General features: G+C 46.6%; 6 protein-coding genes across 7 annotated transcripts; 2 read left to right on the forward strand and 4 right to left on the reverse strand.

The window, feature by feature from the left end:
- The first annotated feature begins 10 nt into the window (after window positions 1–10).
- Window positions 11–11,026, forward strand: LOC108022715 (semaphorin-1A). Of its 2 annotated transcripts, none has more exons than XM_017091795.3 (7): window positions 11–111; window positions 4,972–5,440; window positions 5,774–5,867; window positions 7,288–7,970; window positions 8,042–9,049; window positions 9,112–9,304; window positions 9,363–11,026. In XM_017091795.3, the coding sequence occupies exons 2-7, from the start codon at window positions 5,326–5,328 to the stop codon at window positions 9,559–9,561; spliced, it is 2,292 nt and encodes a 763-aa protein (XP_016947284.1). In that variant the 5' UTR covers window positions 11–111; window positions 4,972–5,325; the 3' UTR covers window positions 9,562–11,026. The 2 variants fall into 2 exon arrangements, with proteins under 2 accessions (XP_016947284.1, XP_016947285.1); XM_017091796.3 differs by lacking the exon at window positions 11–111 and adding an exon at window positions 4,421–4,625.
- A 302-nt stretch (window positions 11,027–11,328) lies between these two features.
- On the forward strand, window positions 11,329–12,657 carry LOC108023107 (complement component 1 Q subcomponent-binding protein, mitochondrial). Its single transcript, XM_017092373.3, has 3 exons — window positions 11,329–11,621; window positions 11,748–12,092; window positions 12,155–12,657. The coding sequence occupies exons 1-3, from the start codon at window positions 11,417–11,419 to the stop codon at window positions 12,394–12,396; spliced, it is 792 nt and encodes a 263-aa protein (XP_016947862.1). The 5' UTR covers window positions 11,329–11,416; the 3' UTR covers window positions 12,397–12,657.
- On the reverse strand, window positions 12,649–12,898 carry LOC122818153 (uncharacterized). The gene has a single exon (XM_044091777.2). The coding sequence runs from the start codon at window positions 12,859–12,861 to the stop codon at window positions 12,736–12,738; it is 126 nt and encodes a 41-aa protein (XP_043947712.1). The 5' UTR covers window positions 12,862–12,898; the 3' UTR covers window positions 12,649–12,735.
- Window positions 12,899–13,068: 170 nt separating this feature from the next.
- LOC108022770 (TP53-regulated inhibitor of apoptosis 1) lies at window positions 13,069–13,873 on the reverse strand. The gene is made up of 2 exons (XM_017091878.3): window positions 13,653–13,873; window positions 13,069–13,598 (listed from the first exon to the last, which is right to left on the reverse strand). Exons 1-2 carry the CDS (start codon window positions 13,797–13,799, stop codon window positions 13,479–13,481), a joined length of 267 nt encoding a protein of 88 aa, XP_016947367.1. The 5' UTR covers window positions 13,800–13,873; the 3' UTR covers window positions 13,069–13,478.
- A 138-nt stretch (window positions 13,874–14,011) lies between these two features.
- LOC108022771 (TP53-regulated inhibitor of apoptosis 1) lies at window positions 14,012–14,659 on the reverse strand. The gene is made up of 2 exons (XM_017091879.3): window positions 14,402–14,659; window positions 14,012–14,346 (listed from the first exon to the last, which is right to left on the reverse strand). Exons 1-2 carry the CDS (start codon window positions 14,546–14,548, stop codon window positions 14,227–14,229), a joined length of 267 nt encoding a protein of 88 aa, XP_016947368.1. The 5' UTR covers window positions 14,549–14,659; the 3' UTR covers window positions 14,012–14,226.
- Window positions 14,660–14,797: 138 nt separating this feature from the next.
- On the reverse strand, window positions 14,798–18,355 carry LOC108022769 (eukaryotic translation initiation factor 3 subunit C). The gene is made up of 3 exons (XM_044091776.2): window positions 18,203–18,355; window positions 17,848–17,975; window positions 14,798–17,774 (listed from the first exon to the last, which is right to left on the reverse strand). The coding sequence occupies exons 2-3, from the start codon at window positions 17,938–17,940 to the stop codon at window positions 15,120–15,122; spliced, it is 2,748 nt and encodes a 915-aa protein (XP_043947711.1). The 5' UTR covers window positions 17,941–17,975; window positions 18,203–18,355; the 3' UTR covers window positions 14,798–15,119.
- Between the last annotated feature and the right edge of the window lie 16 nt (window positions 18,356–18,371).

Consider the following 18,371-nt stretch of genomic DNA (forward strand, 5'->3'; position numbering starts at 1 on the left):
CCAGGGTCACTTTAAAAATGGCCGTCGATCAGTGAAGTTGTATACACTTTTTTCGTGTTCCGTGTTTTTCGCTTAATTTGATCGTTTATTTAAATGTTTTTATAGATTTTGGTGAGTCAAAAGGTGGATCAAGAGTGTCCTTAACACAAATGTGCAATCCAGGACCAAAGTGAACAAAGTTCTGCTGGCTAAAACAATGATTTACAAAGACAACCCCCGCATAGCGTCTCTCGCCTCCGGGCTACAACAACACACCCAAAGAGACGCACTGGAAGCATAAAAAGCAACAAACAGGTTTTCATTGTGTACAGACGTGTGTTACCGCCTCCCTCTCGCTCGCTCTTTAATTTATGCGCATGCAGCAGCAACAACAACATACAAACCAACATAAGAAACAAGAAATACAAGAAAATAAATCATCGAGTGCCCGTGAGTGTGTGTGTGTGTGTAAACAGCAGCCAAAGTGGTAAAGCAAACGAGTCGAAAGAGAGGCGGATAATAAGTGGTAAAAGAGGAAAAAGAAGCTGAGGCAAAAGAGTTAGCCAGCTTAGAAGTGACGCGCAGCTACAGGTGAATATATCGAATCGGACTTGTTTTTCATGAGCGAGGCGAGGCGAGGCGAGGCGAGCTGTAAGCCTTAGAGCAAAACGGGTTTGCTGCCCAAAAAGCGAGGAAAAGAAGCCAATCGATTAGCAGCTTAATCAATTTACCACCGAGCTGTAACGGTAAACGCCAAATGGAAGTTGCATTTGCATACATACATATGCACACATGGTCTTCCAGCGCGTGTTCCCAATTTCCAGAGTGCGTTTCCCCGCCCCCTCCCCGTTCAAGTGGCCAAACTGGAACGCGTCCCACTTAACCCCACTGCGGTGCAAGCTGTCCAATTTAACCCCTGCAAACAACTCCCACATTCGTGAGCTCAGTGTTTTGTGAATGAAAAACTGAAAAACTTGTCGCGCCATAACACAGCTAACGCCTCTTTGAAACCCTCAGCTGAATCATCTAAATATAGTAAACTGGTTCGTCTGCATGATTCACCGAACATCGGAAGTCCGGTGATAATCCATATCCACATCCTACGGACCGTGTCTGCTCTGCTTTTTTCCCCTTTTCTTTGATAAGTGGAAAATAAGAAAAACAGAACGGGCAATGAACTGCCGCCGATAGCGGTTAAACAAAGAGAAGCAGGCCCCAGAATTGATTGTTATTCATAAAAAATCATATATGCATGTTGTCATTACATCAGAGCAGAGTCCACAGCTCCGGTAAATCTGGCAGCCAGTCGGGCTCCAAAAGGCAACAGCCACTACACGACACTCGAATCCACCTGTTGCCACTCGGTTCCACTTAATGAAAACGCCCACGGACCCAAACGGGTTCCACAGTGGGGCTTCTTGAAGTTCGACCAAAGGCTTAAACGGGTCAAGAAAGTCATAAGTCGTAAGTAGTAATAATATGGGGTTTATAGTATTCATAAATTCAATCATTCCCTTAAACTACAAATCTCAATTAATAATTGATATCCTCTAAAATACCATCTCATTTTGTATCTTAAAACTAAAAGATCAAACTAAAGGCTATCATTTCAGTTCATTTTTCAAGGGAAAACATTCAGAAACCATTTTCCCATGCTGCTATAGAAAATACTTTAATTAAAAGCAAAATAATTGGGATTTCGAGCCTCATAAGTAGGGGAAATTTTGTAGTTATTAAACCAATTTGCTCATACTGCCATAAGAAATACCTAAACTAAAGGCCAAATAATTGGGATATCAAGCATCATATAGTTATAATGATGGGTTTTGGTCCTTAATATGCTACTGATTTAAGATCAAAATGTATGATTATGTATTTTATTATGAAATTTGTTCTCTACCTTTTTTTAAAAGTACTTTCATGCCTTGGTAAAGGTTCCACTGTTTCCCACATGTTTTCAACCGTGGGCTGTCGATTGTAAGCGGTGTATATCTAATAACTACACGCTAAAATCAATTCACCATTGATCACGTCTGTTGTAAAAAACACTGCCAGTTTGGGTTGTTTGCTCTTTCCCCCCAAAAGAAACGTATCTCGATTTAACACGTTCTTGTCGGGCTTCCCACAGGCAGGTCCAAAAAATCCAAATAAAAGATGAGGTGGAAGGGAAGGAGCGGCAACAAGTGTCAAACGTGACATACTTTCCGCCCTTATCTGGATGAGGCTGTTATCTCGCAACTCTTGGCCAGAGCCTGCTTATCGGCAGGGGAGGTGGTCCTTAGTTTTCGGCACCACCCAGCCATGCCGAAAGTAGTGGCCCACATTCGTAACTCGATCCCGAATCGAGCTCGTTAATTTAACGCCAGACGGTCAGTTTTTTGGGCTGGCCGCGGGGCATAATTGTATCTGTATTTTTATGGGCCGCCAGAAGCGGAACGGACTTCCTGGCATTGAACCCGAGTGTGTGGCTTGTGAAACATGAGAACCAGACCACTAAAAAAATGAAAACTTACGAAAACGCCGGTTCTATGATCGCCAGCTCGCAATGCAAATACCCTTGAAAGCGAACTGAAGTGCGGTAATGTTTTGCTGAAGAAACTGAATACCTTTCCCTAGCTTAAAGACCCTTCCAGCCAGATCTGGGGCACCGCAGAAAGGTGTTAATTAGCTGTCTTTACAGCCGGATGACTGATTATTTCTGGCAGAGTTTTCACTAAATAGGTACCCCTTTAGGTGGCATCCGGCGGTCAGTGCCATTCGCCGATTTCCCCGCTTAGTAAGCCGCTAAACCGAGTGATAAATTGTGCCGCTCAAGAGGGCATTCAAATGTAATTTATAATATTTATCGTGCACTTTTATGGCTCCGCTCGTACGTGTTCTTGAGGCCGGCCAACCCCCATCGTTTGAGGGCATCGAGGCGGCCAAGAGATGGGCCGCAGGTCACTTGACCTGCGACTCAAAAACTCTGTCGGCTGGGCCGTGAAAAAACCTTCGCTTCGGAAAACGAAAGACGAGGAGCGACCACACTGTGCGATGCCCACCACGACGAACACCGATCGTCGTCCGAATTCATTGAGCGAAACACAACAAGTGGTTGTAGCCACCGACCTTCAATTGGCCAATAAAGCAATTTATCGGAGATCCCCGGCCCAACCGAGCCGATCCGTCGCTAGGTAAAAGTTGTCCATGTGTAACCCACCGACTTTTTGGGTGCGTGAGAAACTATAACAGTCGAGGAGTGAGTGCTCGTCTTGAGAAAAAACCAAAACCAGACAACTGAAACGTGAAAACCTGAAAACCAGAAAACCCGCATGGAAACTACGTGTGTGTGTGAATGAGGAAAACACACCTTCGAATGTCCGGTGTTCGCCGCGGGGAAAGGTGGAGGGAAAGCGAAGTCAGTGGCAGGCCGTCGGCGGCACGTCCTGAAAACCGTAGCCCAACGCTGATTAGGAGGGAAATTGGCGGAAAATACCGCACGTGATTCCCAACAAAGGCAGGAAAACCAGGCTGTCGGCATGAGTCATGCTCGGGAAACATGACATGTCAGCCAGGACGCGGAATATTGGACTGGCTTGGGTTGGACTGGGCAAGGCTCATACAGTAGGGCTTCCCTAGCAGGATCTCAAATTATATGATATCATGTCAGTCTGTTCTTAAAATCCTTTTATAATAGCATCCTAAACTGTTCAAAACATTAGTTTTAGGCTGGTAAAAAGCTTTACAAATTCACCAATACAAAAAAAAAAAGATTTGATTTTCGCACAGGTTTTTCAGATGTTTTATTCTTACTTGAGCTGTTATTCATGGCTTCCTGTTGATAATTTCGAAATTCTGCATTTACTGAACTTATCTGGAAACAATATTGAGTAATACTGCTGAATAATTTGTAATTGTATCACAGAAATACATCATGCATTTAAATAAATATTTGATCTCCAAGAACTTTTTTTAACATCTAAAAATAACAATGCATCACATTTTATTCTCCGTTACAAGTTTAAAAATAGAGGGACTTAAGATGACTTACATAGTCTTAAAATATTTATTATAATTACTATAAACATTTTATTTTTTAAAAACTTATTATATATAGTGGTTAAGACAAGATATCTCTAAAAAAGTTACATGGCATTTTCATAAGAAATAATATGTTAGGCTAAAGCATCCCTAAAACTCTTAATATCCTAACACCCTATTTGGGGAGTTCAACGCTCGAGACGGAGAAGTTAAGTGTCCATAAAGATGGGACGATAAGAACTTTTACCCCTCGGTCTCGGAGTTCTGCGGAGGGTTCTACCTAGGGAGGTTCTGCTGTAGGAAAACACAGGCGGCCAGAGAGGGAGAGGGAATACGAGTAAGTGCTGCTCAAACCGCTCGCCAGTTGCTCTCAAAGCGTGGGCGGTTGTTGTGCGTTGTTTGCTTTTCGCATTTCATGCTCATTTCGGTGTTCAGTGCTCGGCGAGTCTAGCCCACGTTCAGTTCGGTTCGGTCGGCTGCCCAAACCCAAAACACAAACGAAATTCAAAACAATAAACACCCCGAAGAGAAGCAACTAAGCCGGAAAGAAACTGGCGAACTGGCGGAAAGAAAGTGTGCAGAATTCACAAGTAGCCATTATATAAGTGGATTAATTAGCTGATTCGGTAATAAAAGCAGACGATACAAGACAAGGGGAAAGCCCAATGATACAAACAAACGATGGCGGCATAAACAAATTTTTACGCGTTTCAAATACGTGCTTTTCGGCGGACTTACATATTTTGTTGAGTTTGATACGTTAAAAGTCTGCTGATTATAGTGCGCCTGAAAAATGATATACCAGCTGCCATTGCGGCTCACTCTAAAGAAATTCTAATAATTTTCAAACACACTCCCCTCTTTGTGGAGTCCGATTTACTGAATTTGAAGAGCTCCAAGCGCCATCGCGGCCCACTGAAAAATTCTAATAATTTTCTAACACACTTTTCGAAACCCGTCTTCCATTTGCAGGTTTTCGCGTTTTCCTTTCTGCCGCCAGCTAATTGCATTAAAATAAAACTACTTGTTGGCTTGCCTGGAAATTATTGTGTCGCTGTCGCTGTCGCTGACACTTGCATACCTATAGACCAGATGCTGAGGCAGCCGCACCAGTAATCAGCACAACCATCGGCGACAATGGCAGACTTGGGACATCAGAATGCGAGGCGTCAGTGATTAAAACCAGTCGGAGAGGCCAGCCACCAGCAGCAGCAGCAGCAGCCCCATTGGCACCACCAGCGAGAGGAAAAGCAGACAGCCCAAACCCGCTGAATCATCAGAACTCGGAGGAGTGGAGTACTACTTGCCCAACTGCGAGACACCAAGATGCGGGGCTCCAGTGTCAGACCCTTAATTGTTATCTTGCTACAGATATCTGTAGGTCTGTGGATCAATCTCGTGGCCGGTTGGATGCCCGATGTGCGGCCCGACTTGCAAACGAGTAAGTGCCAATGCCAATCCCAAAACCCCACCCCATCTAACCATTTGTTTATTTGTGTCACTTGTTTGGTTTTTGCCCCTGTTTTATTGCTTTCTGCTGCTCTTATTTGCTGCTGGTTTATCAATGACAAGAGCTGCTAAGCTCCGCCAGCTCAGATTTTCCAAGCTGCTTATCGGGCGCAATTTTCGCCAGGCCAGCAGCAAATTAGCATTTCCTCTCGAGCAAGTTAAACAGAAAAACAGAAGTTGCGCGAAATGCCAAGACACGGGTGGCTTTACAAGTTATATAACAAAAAGCGTCAGTAACAGTGAGTTTTTCCTACTCTATTTGCAGAACAAGACAAAGTCTTGGCCCATTTCATTGGCAACTTGACGGACTATTTCAAGATTTTGGACCACAACGATGAATACGCGCTAGTTGGTGCCAAGTGAGTGTATTTCCCCCCATATGTTTACGATCCCTTCGATGCGATACCTTTGATTTCTGGCAAACAATAAAAGCCACCTTTGCGCAAATAGACTTGGCACGAACAGGTTTAAATATTTATAAAAACACAGTAAAGCAGCGTTCGATTCGAGGAATAATTAACACGCCATTCGCAGTACTCTCTCTGTTCGATATTCGTTTTTCATTAGTGGCAAGTGCAAATCTAGCATTTCTCATTGCCTTTCCTGGAAGTAGAAGTGATTTGGCATTGACCAGACACAGAAACCGGGGGTCTGGAATCGGTAGAACCCATATAATTATACACCCCGTGAGTCAATAAGTCGGCTCGAACATTTTATCACGTTTGCCCTAAAGTCTGGCTGACTTTTATGGAAAGAAAAGTGCATATATCTTGAAGTATAATTCAGAATTCGACAGGCTCTTATGAATATACATTTGCTTTAATAACCACATGCGATGTGAGAACTTTACAACCACCATCTGACTGACTAATGGTCGGTTATCGGCGATCTCAAATGGACCGACAAATGCAAACCAGCTTTCGATCCATCATATTTTCCTGCGCCCCAGACTCGCTGGTGCCGTAAACAACGAGCACAACATAGCAACAAATTAGCGGCCACAATAATTAGCCACTTAAAGCACAGAATTATACAATTGTATACGAGTTCTAATTATTTGCACAAAGGCAACCTTGGGATATGATTGCCGGCGGGGCGTAGAAACAGCTGCGGCCAAAATAATAGCAATGTGGTCTTGAAAAGTCTCTAATGGAAAATAAAGAAATAATAAAGCAGCCGGTTTTGCTCCAGCGAAAAACATTTTGTTTATTAATTGTAAAAGCTGTTTATGCATCATAATGTTTACTTCAGGCGTTTTTCGCTCGCCTGCATTTAATTATATATTTGCCTATACAAGTTGGGAAGCCTGCAATGTGTTTACTTAACGAAGGTTTCAAAAGTCATAAAAACTCTAAATTATACTATATTTTAATGTTAGATTAAGGTTAAGTTAGTTAACTGCCAGATAAGGTTAACGTAAACATTACAAGTAAACAAAATTTAAATTTACTAGAACATTGCCACCTATTTAATGAATATAATTCCGATGAAAATGATGAGTTTAACATTGAGAAATCCAATCTATCCCATTAAAATACAACCTAAATTTCAGTAAACAAATTCTTTAATATAGACTGAACTATCATATTACCCTGTACTGTGCGGGCAAACATTTGTGTGTTCCTGGCACGAAGCTCTCAGGTCGTGGCATTTTTTGTCGTTTATTTTTGGTCCCCGCACACTTGCCTGGCTTCCATTCCACATTCTGGGCAGGCACACGCCATCGGCGAATTAATTCCCGCACTTGCTAATTCAATTGTTCTCCATCTCGGTTCGCAGGGACGTCATCTACAATGTAAGCCTGAATGGCCTGAAGGAGATTGCGCGTCTGGAGTGGCACAGCACGGACGCGGACCGGGAGTTGTGTGCCCTGAAAGGCAAGCACGAGTGGGACTGCCACAACTACCTGCGCGTCTACGCCCCGCGCCCCAACGGCGAGGTGCTGCTCTGCGGCACCAATTCGTATAAGCCGCGCTGTCGTCATTACACGCCGGTGGAGATGTCATCGGAGGAGACCGCCTCCGCGGGCCACGCCCACGTCATGCGCTACGAAGTCAGCCGCGATGTGGAGGCCCAGGGCCTGTGTCCCTACAGTCCCGCCCACAATAGCACCTACGCCTTTGCCGACGGGCAGTTGTACAGCGCCACCGTGGCGGACTTCTCGGGCGGAGATCCCCTCATCTACAGGGAGAACCTGCGCACCGAACAGTATGATCTCAAGCAACTCAACCAGCCGGACTTTGTCGGCGCCATCGAGCGAAACGGCTACGTGCTGTTCTTCTTCCGCGAACTGTCCATGGAGTTCATGAACTTTGGCAAGGCCGTGTATTCGCGGGTCGCAAGGGTTTGCAAGAACGACCGAGGAGGACCTTATAGCCACGGCAAGAGCTGGACCTCCTTCCTTAAGGCGCGCTTGAACTGCTCGGTGCCCGGGGAGTTTCCCTTCTACTTTGATGAAATCCGTAAGTTCATTTAAGATCTAAGAATATATAAAATAAACTTACTTATCATTGTTTTTACTTTTTCATTACAGAGGCCATTAGTCCCATTGTGGAGAGCGGATCCAAATCGTTGGTCTATGCAGTCTTCACCACCTCTGTGAATGCCATTCCGGGATCGGCAGTCTGTGCTTTCAACGTTGATGATATACTGGCCGCCTTTGATGGTGAATTCAAGTCGCAGAAAGATTCACAGTCCCACTGGCTTCCCGTGGAGCGTGAGCAGGTGCCGAAGCCACGCCCAGGCCAGTGTGTGGAGGACTCGAGAACGCTGACTAGCATTGCAGTCAACTTCATTAAGAACCATCCGTTGATGGAGGACTCTGTGCCGGCAGTGCATGGACGTCCGCTGCTTACCAAGGTGAATCTGCACCACAGACTTACGGCTATTGCAGTGCATCCGCAGGTGAAGTCCCTGAGCGGTGCGCACTACGATGTGGTTTACAGTGGTACGGACGACGGAAAGGTTACCAAGTTTATTAATATACTGACCACGCACCCCAACTCAACGGTGGATCGCCTCAAGACGGTGGTAATATCGGAGATGCAGGTTCTGCCACTGGGAACGCCAGTTAGGGAGTTGGTCATCTCCACCACGAAAAACTCCCTGGTGGTGGTCAGTGATGGGAGCCTAGTCAGCGTGCCCCTGCACCACTGCACCCACATTGTGGACTGCCTGGGCTGCCTGAGTCTCCAGGATCCCATCTGCGCCTGGGATTTACAGACGCACGAGTGCAAAAACCTGGCCACCAGTCAGCACAAGTTCGGAACAAAGACCTATCTGCAGAGCTTGAACAGTACCAAGAAATCTGCCGCCCTCCTGTGTCCACACATTCCACGTGATGGACCAGGTGCAGAGACGCTGAGCGTTGTTACTATTCCTCCACCACCTGCCGAGGACCAGAAACTGCTGTACTCCAATGTGGGCGCCTCGCAAGGTGATCAGCAGAGCTTTGAACAGCAGCCAACGGGTGGCGATGACTTTGGACTGAACAAGATCATACTTACATCAATGGATCCTGACGATATGCCCAACTTGAACGGTTAGTACAACCACTTTTACATCTGTGAATATAGAAATTCATATCCATGCTCTGCCCAACAGATCCCCAAAAATCCACAGCTAGTGTGGATGAAATCAAACGTGCTTCGTCCTTCAACTACCCGCTGGTATCGGTTTTGGTGCTTTTCACCTTTTTAATGGGCAGCTGTGTGGGAGTATTTTATGTCAAGGCCAAGAGTCACCTGACGGAGGGGCAAATGGATGACAGTCACCGCAATCACTTCGGCAAGCCAATGTAAGTTTATTTTGAAGCGGAAAAACTTAAAACAATACTAATGAACCTTCTCCCACAGACAATTCAAGCACCAAAATACCGGAAAAGATATCAATCTATTAATGGGCTCAAATGCCTACACCACCACACAGAAAACACCCAACCTGGATCTGGAAAAGGATCGCAGTCATGAGTGCAAAAACTCTACGGAACATTTGGAAAAAGAGTTGCCCTGCAAGACGTCAACGCTGACGAAAGTGAAACGCACTTACATCTAGTGGGCTTGCAACGGCAGCCAATTGCAAAATTAGTCGAATTTCTATACTCTAAAACATATTTTCGTTGTTTATGTTGCTGTTAGTTATAGTAACCCCCCACCCAACCCGCGAATGAAGTAGCCGACAGTTTCAGATGCGTTTGAAACGCGTCTGGAGAGTAGAGCGCAGAAGCTGTTGCGTCTTTTTTTACTTAGCTCGTAATTGTAATTTAATTTGATGTAAAATTCGTAATAAGTTTAGTTTGTTTGGCAAAATTTAGTTAAATTTATTGACAACATAGTGTCGGGCTGCTGCGGCCTGGGCAAACTGAAGCATTCCGCATTCCCCTGACGTCGACCATTGCTGTCCAAAATTGGAGTGCCTGCCTCGGCCAAGCAGCCCGAATGTGTCGCCCCTCCCTTATGAGTACTATAAATGTATAATCGTTAAGTGCAAATATTAGATCTGTATAAATGTACCCACATATCACACATACCGAAATCGAATCCGAATATCCCAGACTCACAGCAGCCCCGATTATTTCTCGAAATTCAATCGAATATTCTTCAAGTATTTTGTTAGACTGAATGATTACTTTTTCTATATGAGTTTGTTTGTGGAGAACTAACAGAATGCGACATAGACTTTGAAGCTCTATGCTTTGTGGCTAACAAAAGCGTAAAATTGTATCTAACATAAGCTCAATAAGGAATTGAACATAGCATGTAATTAAGAGTACGAATTAGGCTAAGAAACGAACAAAACTTCTATGAGGCTGTTTAATAAGAACTGACTCGGCAGCCCCCACATCATCACCATGATGCAAAAACGCACAAGAAAAGGGAATAAATATTAACCTGCAACAACAGCAAGCCTTACGAATAGTATAAAATCTAGGCCTTAACTTCTAAGCTTTGCATGGATAAAATAATGAGCTTGGCAATGAAAGAAAATCAGCATTTTAATATTTTTATGTTTACATTTAAGCTGTTGTCCGTCCCACTGAAAAATATGCATAAAATACACTGTACAATGGCAACTTTAATTAAAAAACGTGTAAAATGCAATTTTCATCGTAATTAATATATTTTTATACGCATGTCTAAGCTTAATGTCAAGATCTAATCATAAGAACGTCTTGAAAACAAAAAGAAAAAGCCCAAAAAAAGATACACAAAATATTTTTAAATTCTACAAAAAAAGTAACATAATGATAAAATTCTCATATTGTGATAGATTTTATTGAAATTTTATAAAGATGTAATGATATGCCTTTTGGTTGAAAAACAATGATATATGACGAGAGAGTCTGATTGCATGCATGATAATATTGTGTAGGAAAGGGTCTTCCGCTTGGAGGTCCATAAACCAGAGAACCCATAAAGGTGTTTAGTTTTTATTACCGTGTATGTCTTGTATTGTGTATATTGTTGTATACCTCCACTGAGCAATTCGAAAATCTAATAAAGTCGTAATTTTTTCATAATTAAGGTGGTGTTTTAATCTTCAGGTTTTCGGGGGGAAAATCAATTGCCAATTATTATTAGTAATTTCGTTAAGGGGGAATTTAGTAATTTGAATAATTTATGTGTAAAAAAACACTTGAAAATAATGTGGGCTTAATTTCATTAAGTCTTTCTAAAGAATATGATTCCTTTTAATCTGTTCTTAGGTCTACAAATCGAGCTAGTCAATTCAAATAAGCTTTTTTGGCGCCATAAATAATCGATAAATTACGAATCCATTGCACGATGCTCGCTTGCGGTATTTTTGTAGTTTGAACTAACGGTCACTCGAGGCGTTACCAGCAATTCGGCGTGTTGCACATTTCTCTGTTTAATTAACGTGAAAGATCAATTCGTGGTTATATAACAAGATGAACAGCTTGAGGACCGCCACCATGCGCTTCGCCAGCCTGGCCAGCTCCAGCGCCGGCTCCCTGGGCAAGCGGGACTTCACCCGCAGCCTGTGGCACATGACCAAAAAGCCGGTGACCGCCGGAGGATCCGATCATGTAACCGTCCTGAATCTCCACAAGCCCAGCATCAACTGCACGTGCGGCTGCAATGTGCATACCAAATGTGAGTCTTTGAGTCATAAAAGTCTTACATGGACATGGTCCATGCCGCCGGTTACATAACCTCAAACGTGGGGTGACGAAATGTTGACCAAAACACAGAAAATCTAAACCTTTGATTATCCTCCAGGCGAGCGGGAACTGGTGGAGTTCCTTACCGAGGAGATCGTGGCCGAGCGCAAGGTGCAGAAGGGCAAGTCGGTGCCCACCACCCTGGACGGATTCGCCGTGAAACTGAGCGGCGCCGATGTGGAGCTAACCAAGCAGACGGACAAGGAGAAGGTGGTGGTCAGCTTCAATGTAAACCACTCGGTGGACAGCGAGGAGGAGCCGGAGATTAACCCGAACGCCGACAAGCCGGAGCTGGGCGAGATGAGGAGCAAGCCCCAGTTCGAGGTGGACATCATCAAGGGCAACTCCACGCTGTCCTTCACCTGCACCTTCCTCCAGGGCGAGGCCCAGGAGGGCGAGTACAGTGAGTGTTGAACATCCCTATACCCCCTGTCAGCCATCAATAACACCTGCACTTCCCTCCAGACGACGTCTTCTCCATCGATGAAATGGCCATCTTCGAGGGCGAGTGGAACGATAAGGTCTATGCCGTTGCTGGCGACGTGCTCGATGGCTACCTGTACGACTTGCTGATCAATCTGCTGGAGGAGAAGGGCATCAGCCAGGAGTTCGCCGAGAAGCTCTCCGATCTGGCCACCGCCCACGAGCACACTTCCTACATTGGCCTGCTGGAAAAGCTCTCCAAATTCACTGCCGGCGGCAAGTGAACGTCGTTCGTCCCACCTAATCTTAAAGCATAAAGTTGTGTAGGTTTTTAAGTTTCTATTGTCTGCTGCCGCAGTTTCTTCACTAAAAACGTTTTTCATTAGTTGTGTTTTTGGTTATGCTGCGGCAGTCTACTTAGTTTTTAGGCCAGCAAACATTTATACATGTTTCAGACGGAGCTAAGGAAGGCAGGTGCCAATTGTTTACCCATTTCGGCACTTGCTTCCGGTTGGATTTCATAAATACAGCGTTAGTTACTCAAAGTGGTATTGTTTATTTTTCATCTCCCAAATAAATTATTTTATACGGAATGGAATGGCAATTTGAAGGAGCTTCCCATTTTAAAACGGCCTTGAACATGGCCTGGGTTCGTAGTCTCCCGGTCGGTGTCCTCCCCATTCCTCGTGGTTCTTGCAGGCGGCACAAATGACCAGAGCCAGGAGCACAAGAATTGGCAGCAGTTGCATCTTGATGGTTGGACTCAGACTGAACTGTGCTGGTGCAGCTTGGCTGCTCCTTTATATAGGTGAGATCGCCTCTGATTAAGATGTTTATGTGATTTCCCAAAGGGAATGTACAACAATCTGTTTGTTTTGGAATGGGATTCCCATTTAACAGATAAGAAATCATTTAAATGTATTACATTTAAAGAGAACGGAATCATTAGAGATCCATTAACTGGTTATTGATCAATTTCATATATTCAGTAATTATTTAATATATTACGATAACACTTTATTGCATGTATGCTCAATAAGGAGGACTCCGGCCTAAACTTATTCCTGAGCTTTACGAAGACTTTTGAGAAAGCCAAGACCGCAGTCCGCCTGAGTATAACACTTTTTAGCTCGCTACTTGAACTTAATTATAAAACACTCACTACATAATTTATATAAGAAATAGCTCTATGAATGGTAGCCAAAGGGCTGAACGAAGCTTCTCCTAGATTGCGGTAATCTTCGGACTCCTAGGCAGTGCCCCCTCTCTGGTGCCGACGCTGATGGCCGGTGAGACTGCTGGGCACCTGTTCCTGGCCGATTGTGGAATCAAGGCCGTAGCCAGGATGCTGAAGCGGGGTGAACGGTCAACTCTTGCTCTTCGGCTGAGGCTTTCCTGCCGAGCTGTTCGCAGTGTCGTACTCGGAGCCCGTGGAATAGTCGGTGCCCACCTCCCGCAGCTCGATCTTCTGTTCCCGCATGGCGCGCTGAAGGTCAAAGGTCGGATTAACCGATTCGATGATGATGAAACTCGGCCTTACCTTGACGCACTCCTGGTAGACCCGGAAAATCGGCGCGCAGCCCGAGTCGTCCGTCTGACCCTTCAGGAATCCCTCCGAGAACCAACTGTTGAAGCAGGCATCGTACTGCTTCTTCAGGTCGTTGCAATCCTCGCCAATGCTGTTCATTTGAGAGTCCAAGTTCTTCGGTTTCAGTTATAATTTTTAAGTTATTGAATAATATGCCGAAAAAAATGTGCGGATGGTTCGTGCAAAGGTCATACTAAAGATAAGGCTTTCAGCGATGTGCGTAGCAGCATATCGATTTTCGATTTCTTGATTATAAACTGGCAATCGAAATTTGAATCAAGCGTTTCCTTAAAGCAACTAATTTACTTAAGTAAAATGTATTAAGACAGTTTTTGTTATTGAATAATCAGTGGTCCATTGTCAAATGTAATGTTAACTATCAAAGTGCTACGAACTTGTGCCGTTTACTTGGGTTTTAAGCTATTAAACGCTGGCGAGGATTCGCTGGGTGTTATTCCTTATAGATGGTCTGGAGTTGGTGCTCTAGCTGCCCATTTTCTTGGTTTTTGTGAGCAGCATCTAGAGGTCAGCTCTTGGCCTTCTGCTGCTGCTTTCCATCGGAAATGGTGGCACTGTCCCCGTCGGAACTCGTCTCAAAGATCGGATCCATCTCCCGCAAGGTGATCTTCTTCTCTTTGATAGCGCGCTGGAGATTAGAACTGGTCAAACCAAAGATGAGGTACAGTATACCTTAGCTATACCTTGACGCACTCCTGGTAGACCCGGAAAATCGGCGCGCAAGCTGAGTCATCCGTTTGACCTTTTAGGAACTGCTCCGAAAACCAGCTGTTGAAACAAGCGTCGTACTGCTGCTTCAGCTCGTTGCAATCGTCGCCAACGCTGCCCATTTGAATGACAAAGATTGCTTGCTTGATTTTAATTTATAATTTGCCTATTAAATAAGAGTTCCGAAAAAATGTGACAAAGGTCCGGGGAACGGTACTACTGAAGAAAAGGTTTCAGCGATGACAGAACAGCATATCGATAAATGGAGACTAAGCATATCGAAATTCAAATCTTACAACTTTATCTTATCAGCAGATAAGTGATAAAACTTTCTTTTTAGTAAATTATTACCCCCTGATCAAAGCCACTGGTTTTCTTTCTCTTGTTTTAAGGTTTTTTCAGTTTTGGGTTCATACAAAATGTAGTTATCAATATTATCATTAACGTATTGAGCGCTAAAACAAATTTATGTGGGACTTGGCTACAACATGCAATGTCGACGGATGATGGAACCAGACCTCCGATCCAGTCGGAAACCGAACCGGAGGCCTGACAGCACTTAACCCAACGAGTTGTCCATGGCCATTCCATTTTTAATAGTCCAAGTGCTACAAGTTTGTTCTGTTTGTGTTTTGCTGGTGTTTTTAGCTAGGGCGCGCTGGAGTGGATTGGGCTGAGTGGAAGCACGGACGTCTACTCCTCGTCGATGGTCTGGACTTGTTGCTGTCTATCTTGATTGTTCTGCCTATCCTGGTTGTTCTTGTGGTGACCGCGCTGGTTACGGTTGCGGTTGTTGCGATTATCCCGCCGCTGGCCGCCCCAGTTTCCACCCTGGTTGTTCTGGTTGCGGTTGTAGCCACGGTCTCCGCGATTGCCCATGTTGCCGCGCTGGAAGAAGTTGCCCTGCTTCATGTCGAACACCTTCTCGTTGACGTCCACCAGGTTGGTGACCTTGTCCACGAACTGCATGGCCAGGGCCTGCAGGCGCGATGGCTCCGAGCGGTGCATGACCACGGTTTCGGAGGGATCGTCCAGGCTGGCCATCAGCTCCTCGTTGATGATCATCTTGCTGATGATCGAGTGCACCTTGGGCACGGGCAGCTCGTACATCTGCGCCAGCGAGGGAATGCTGATCGAGGTGTAGACGTTCGAGTAGGTGAAGAGGTAGGTGCGCAGCGACTCCTCCTTGATGAACTTGGTCAGCATCTCGCGCACGCGATCCGACTCGTAGAACAGGTCCCACACCTTGGTGTTCATTTTCTTGTTGACGATGAAGTTAGCGCACGCCTGCCAGTTGCCACAACGCATCGCCTTGGCGGCGGCCACGACGTGCTCACGCATAGACTCTGGTGGGCCCACCAGGGACTGACGCTCCGAGGAGCGCAGCTGCTGGTAGAACGTCTTGCTGATCATGCGGCGACGGGCGTCGAACTCGTGGGCGGCGATGTAGGGGATCTCCAGCAGCATGGCGGACACCAGGTAGACGCACTCGAGCAACTCCAGGTTGATGTGCATGTGGAATGGCATCTGGCGCTGCTTCTCGATCTTCTCCTGCTCGGCGGATCGCTCGTGCTGGCGCTGGGGCAGCAGTCCCTGGGCGAGCAGCTCCTTGGGCTTGCCGGTGACCATCAGGTCCACCAGACAGTGGTGGGCATCCTTGACGTTCTCCTGACGGAAGGCGCACAGACCCAGGTTGGCCATCATGCGGTTGTACAGGATGCGGGTGGCGGGATCAGCGGCATCGATGTTATCCTGCAGGTGAGACATCAGCACCAGGTCACGGGCCTGGAACCAGTTGTCGTGCATGGCATGGTGGTAGATGTGCGCCAGGATGGCTCGCGTACGGATACGATCCGTGTCGTCCTTGGCGTAGATGAACTTGCACAGCTTGTCCATAACGTCCACGGAGGTGGAGGTTGTGGCTGGCACCTCGCCGCGCTTCTTCTTCAGCACCTCGGGGTCGAACTTGTAGTACAAATGCTCGATCTTGCGCAGGTAAATGCGGCAGCGTTCATTGTTGGTGCCGGAGCGCTCGAAGTACTGCAGCACCAGCTCGATTGTCTTCACCACGTTGATCTCGTCCTTCAAACGGGACACGTAGTCGTTGGAGTGGGGATCGCACTCCTTCAGCAGCTTGACGAACTCATCATCCAGGCGCTCCACGGCGGCCAGAGGGCATCCACGCACGTAGTAAGGGGATGCGGTGTATTCCTCATGCTCCTCGGCCACGCTTTCGCTCATAATAATGTCGGGATTGGCCAGCAGCAGCTTCATCATGCTCTGCATCACCTCCAAGAGCAGGGCCCAGTGCTCCAGCTTCATGGGCTCGGAGATCTTCTGGTTGTAGTCGTAGATGGCCGAGATGATGTTGAAGTGGATCTTCACGGAGACAGCGGTGCCCAGGTTGTGCTGGTCGGAGATGTCCCTCAGCTCGAACAGCAGATCGATCTGCAGGCGACGATCGGTGCGCTTCTTGCCGCGCGCCGACATGATCTCCAGCAGCTTGGCCAGCACCAGGGGAACGTCGATCTCGGCGTCCTTCTCGAACATCTTGGGCTTCTCCACCACATGACCCTTGACCACGGTCTCCCACTCGCCATCCTCGTCGTCCTCGGCGCGCTTGCGGATCTTGACCTTCTGCTCCTTGCGCTTGTCCTTCCGCTTGTCGTCGTCCTTGTCCTCCTTTTCGGTGGTACGCTTCAAGAAACGCTCACGCATGTTCTGGTACTGGTTCTCGTCATCGGAGGATTCAGTCTCCGACTCGGAGTCCGAGTCCCAGTCGATGGAGTCGTCGGAATCGTCGTCGTCGGCGGGCGCAGCCTTGGCCGGCGCAGATTTCGCCGTCTTGGGAAGAGCTTCTGTGGGCTCTCGCTTCACTCCGGCATCACTATCGTCGCCAGCATCGCCGCCATCGCTGTCCAGGGCCACCACCTCGTCCTCGGCCTCGCTCTCCTGGTCGGGAGCCTCACGGAAACGCGACAAATCGTCCTCGAAGTCCTTGATGTACTTGCGCACCTTCTGGCGCAGAGTGCCCAGCGACTTGGAGTTGTTCTTGGAAAGGTTCTTCCTGCCCTCGCGATCCTCCCACACCTCGTTGATGAAATCCTCCAGCTCGGCCAGGCAGCGGATGTAGAAGCGCGGCGTGATGCCGTTCTCCTCCTTCGAGATGACCGGCAGGGCCTTCTGGTAGGCCCGCGTCAGGTCCTCGAAGCTGGACAGCGTGTTGGGGATGTCCTTGATCTTCTTGTGGTTGCGGATGGTCTTGATGATGCTGGTGAGGTTCTCGTAGCGCTTCTCCTTGGTGGAGCGCACCACGCGCTTGACCTCCTCCTCATCGTCGCTGAATTGCTGTGGGGGATCATAGGGATTACTAAGGGACAAGCCATGATAATCCATTTCCCACTTCTGGGGCGGTACTCACGAAGGCGCTGGCTTTGTTGAAGTTGGTCGCTTGGATCTCCTCCTCGCTGGACTCGGACTCCGAGTCGGACCCGTTGGCAAAGAAACGCGACATGTTCGTTGACTTTCTACGCGGCCGTTTGTCTGCGCCTGGAATTACAAATCACAATTAATTCGTTTTATTCGGGCCACATAAGTTTTTGCTTTGGTTGAGGTTATGTTTGAGCGGCCAACATGGCGTTTTGCAAAAATTTCGCCCAAAGATATCATCATGCTTTTGGTTTGCTTTGTTCAAAGGCCTTTGATAGAGCAGTTCACTGCCTTTTATTTTGTGTGTTTACCACCACCGGGCGCTCAATATTTCACAATAAACTTACTATTTTTACAGCAAAACTAAACGATGTCGAATGCACAAGACATCAAAAAGAGAGACTAGAGGTGGGCGATGTTTGCATGTGTTTGCGTTGCCGATGAATGTTGTGAACAGTCACGGGGCGGGGTGTTGGATTAATTTCAGTTTTTTTAATGACAGTTGTAAATGTTCCA

This window comes from Drosophila biarmipes, chromosome 2R (assembly GCF_025231255.1).
Source record: "Drosophila biarmipes strain raj3 chromosome 2R, RU_DBia_V1.1, whole genome shotgun sequence".
NCBI classification, from domain to species: Eukaryota; Metazoa; Arthropoda; class Insecta; order Diptera; family Drosophilidae; genus Drosophila; species Drosophila biarmipes.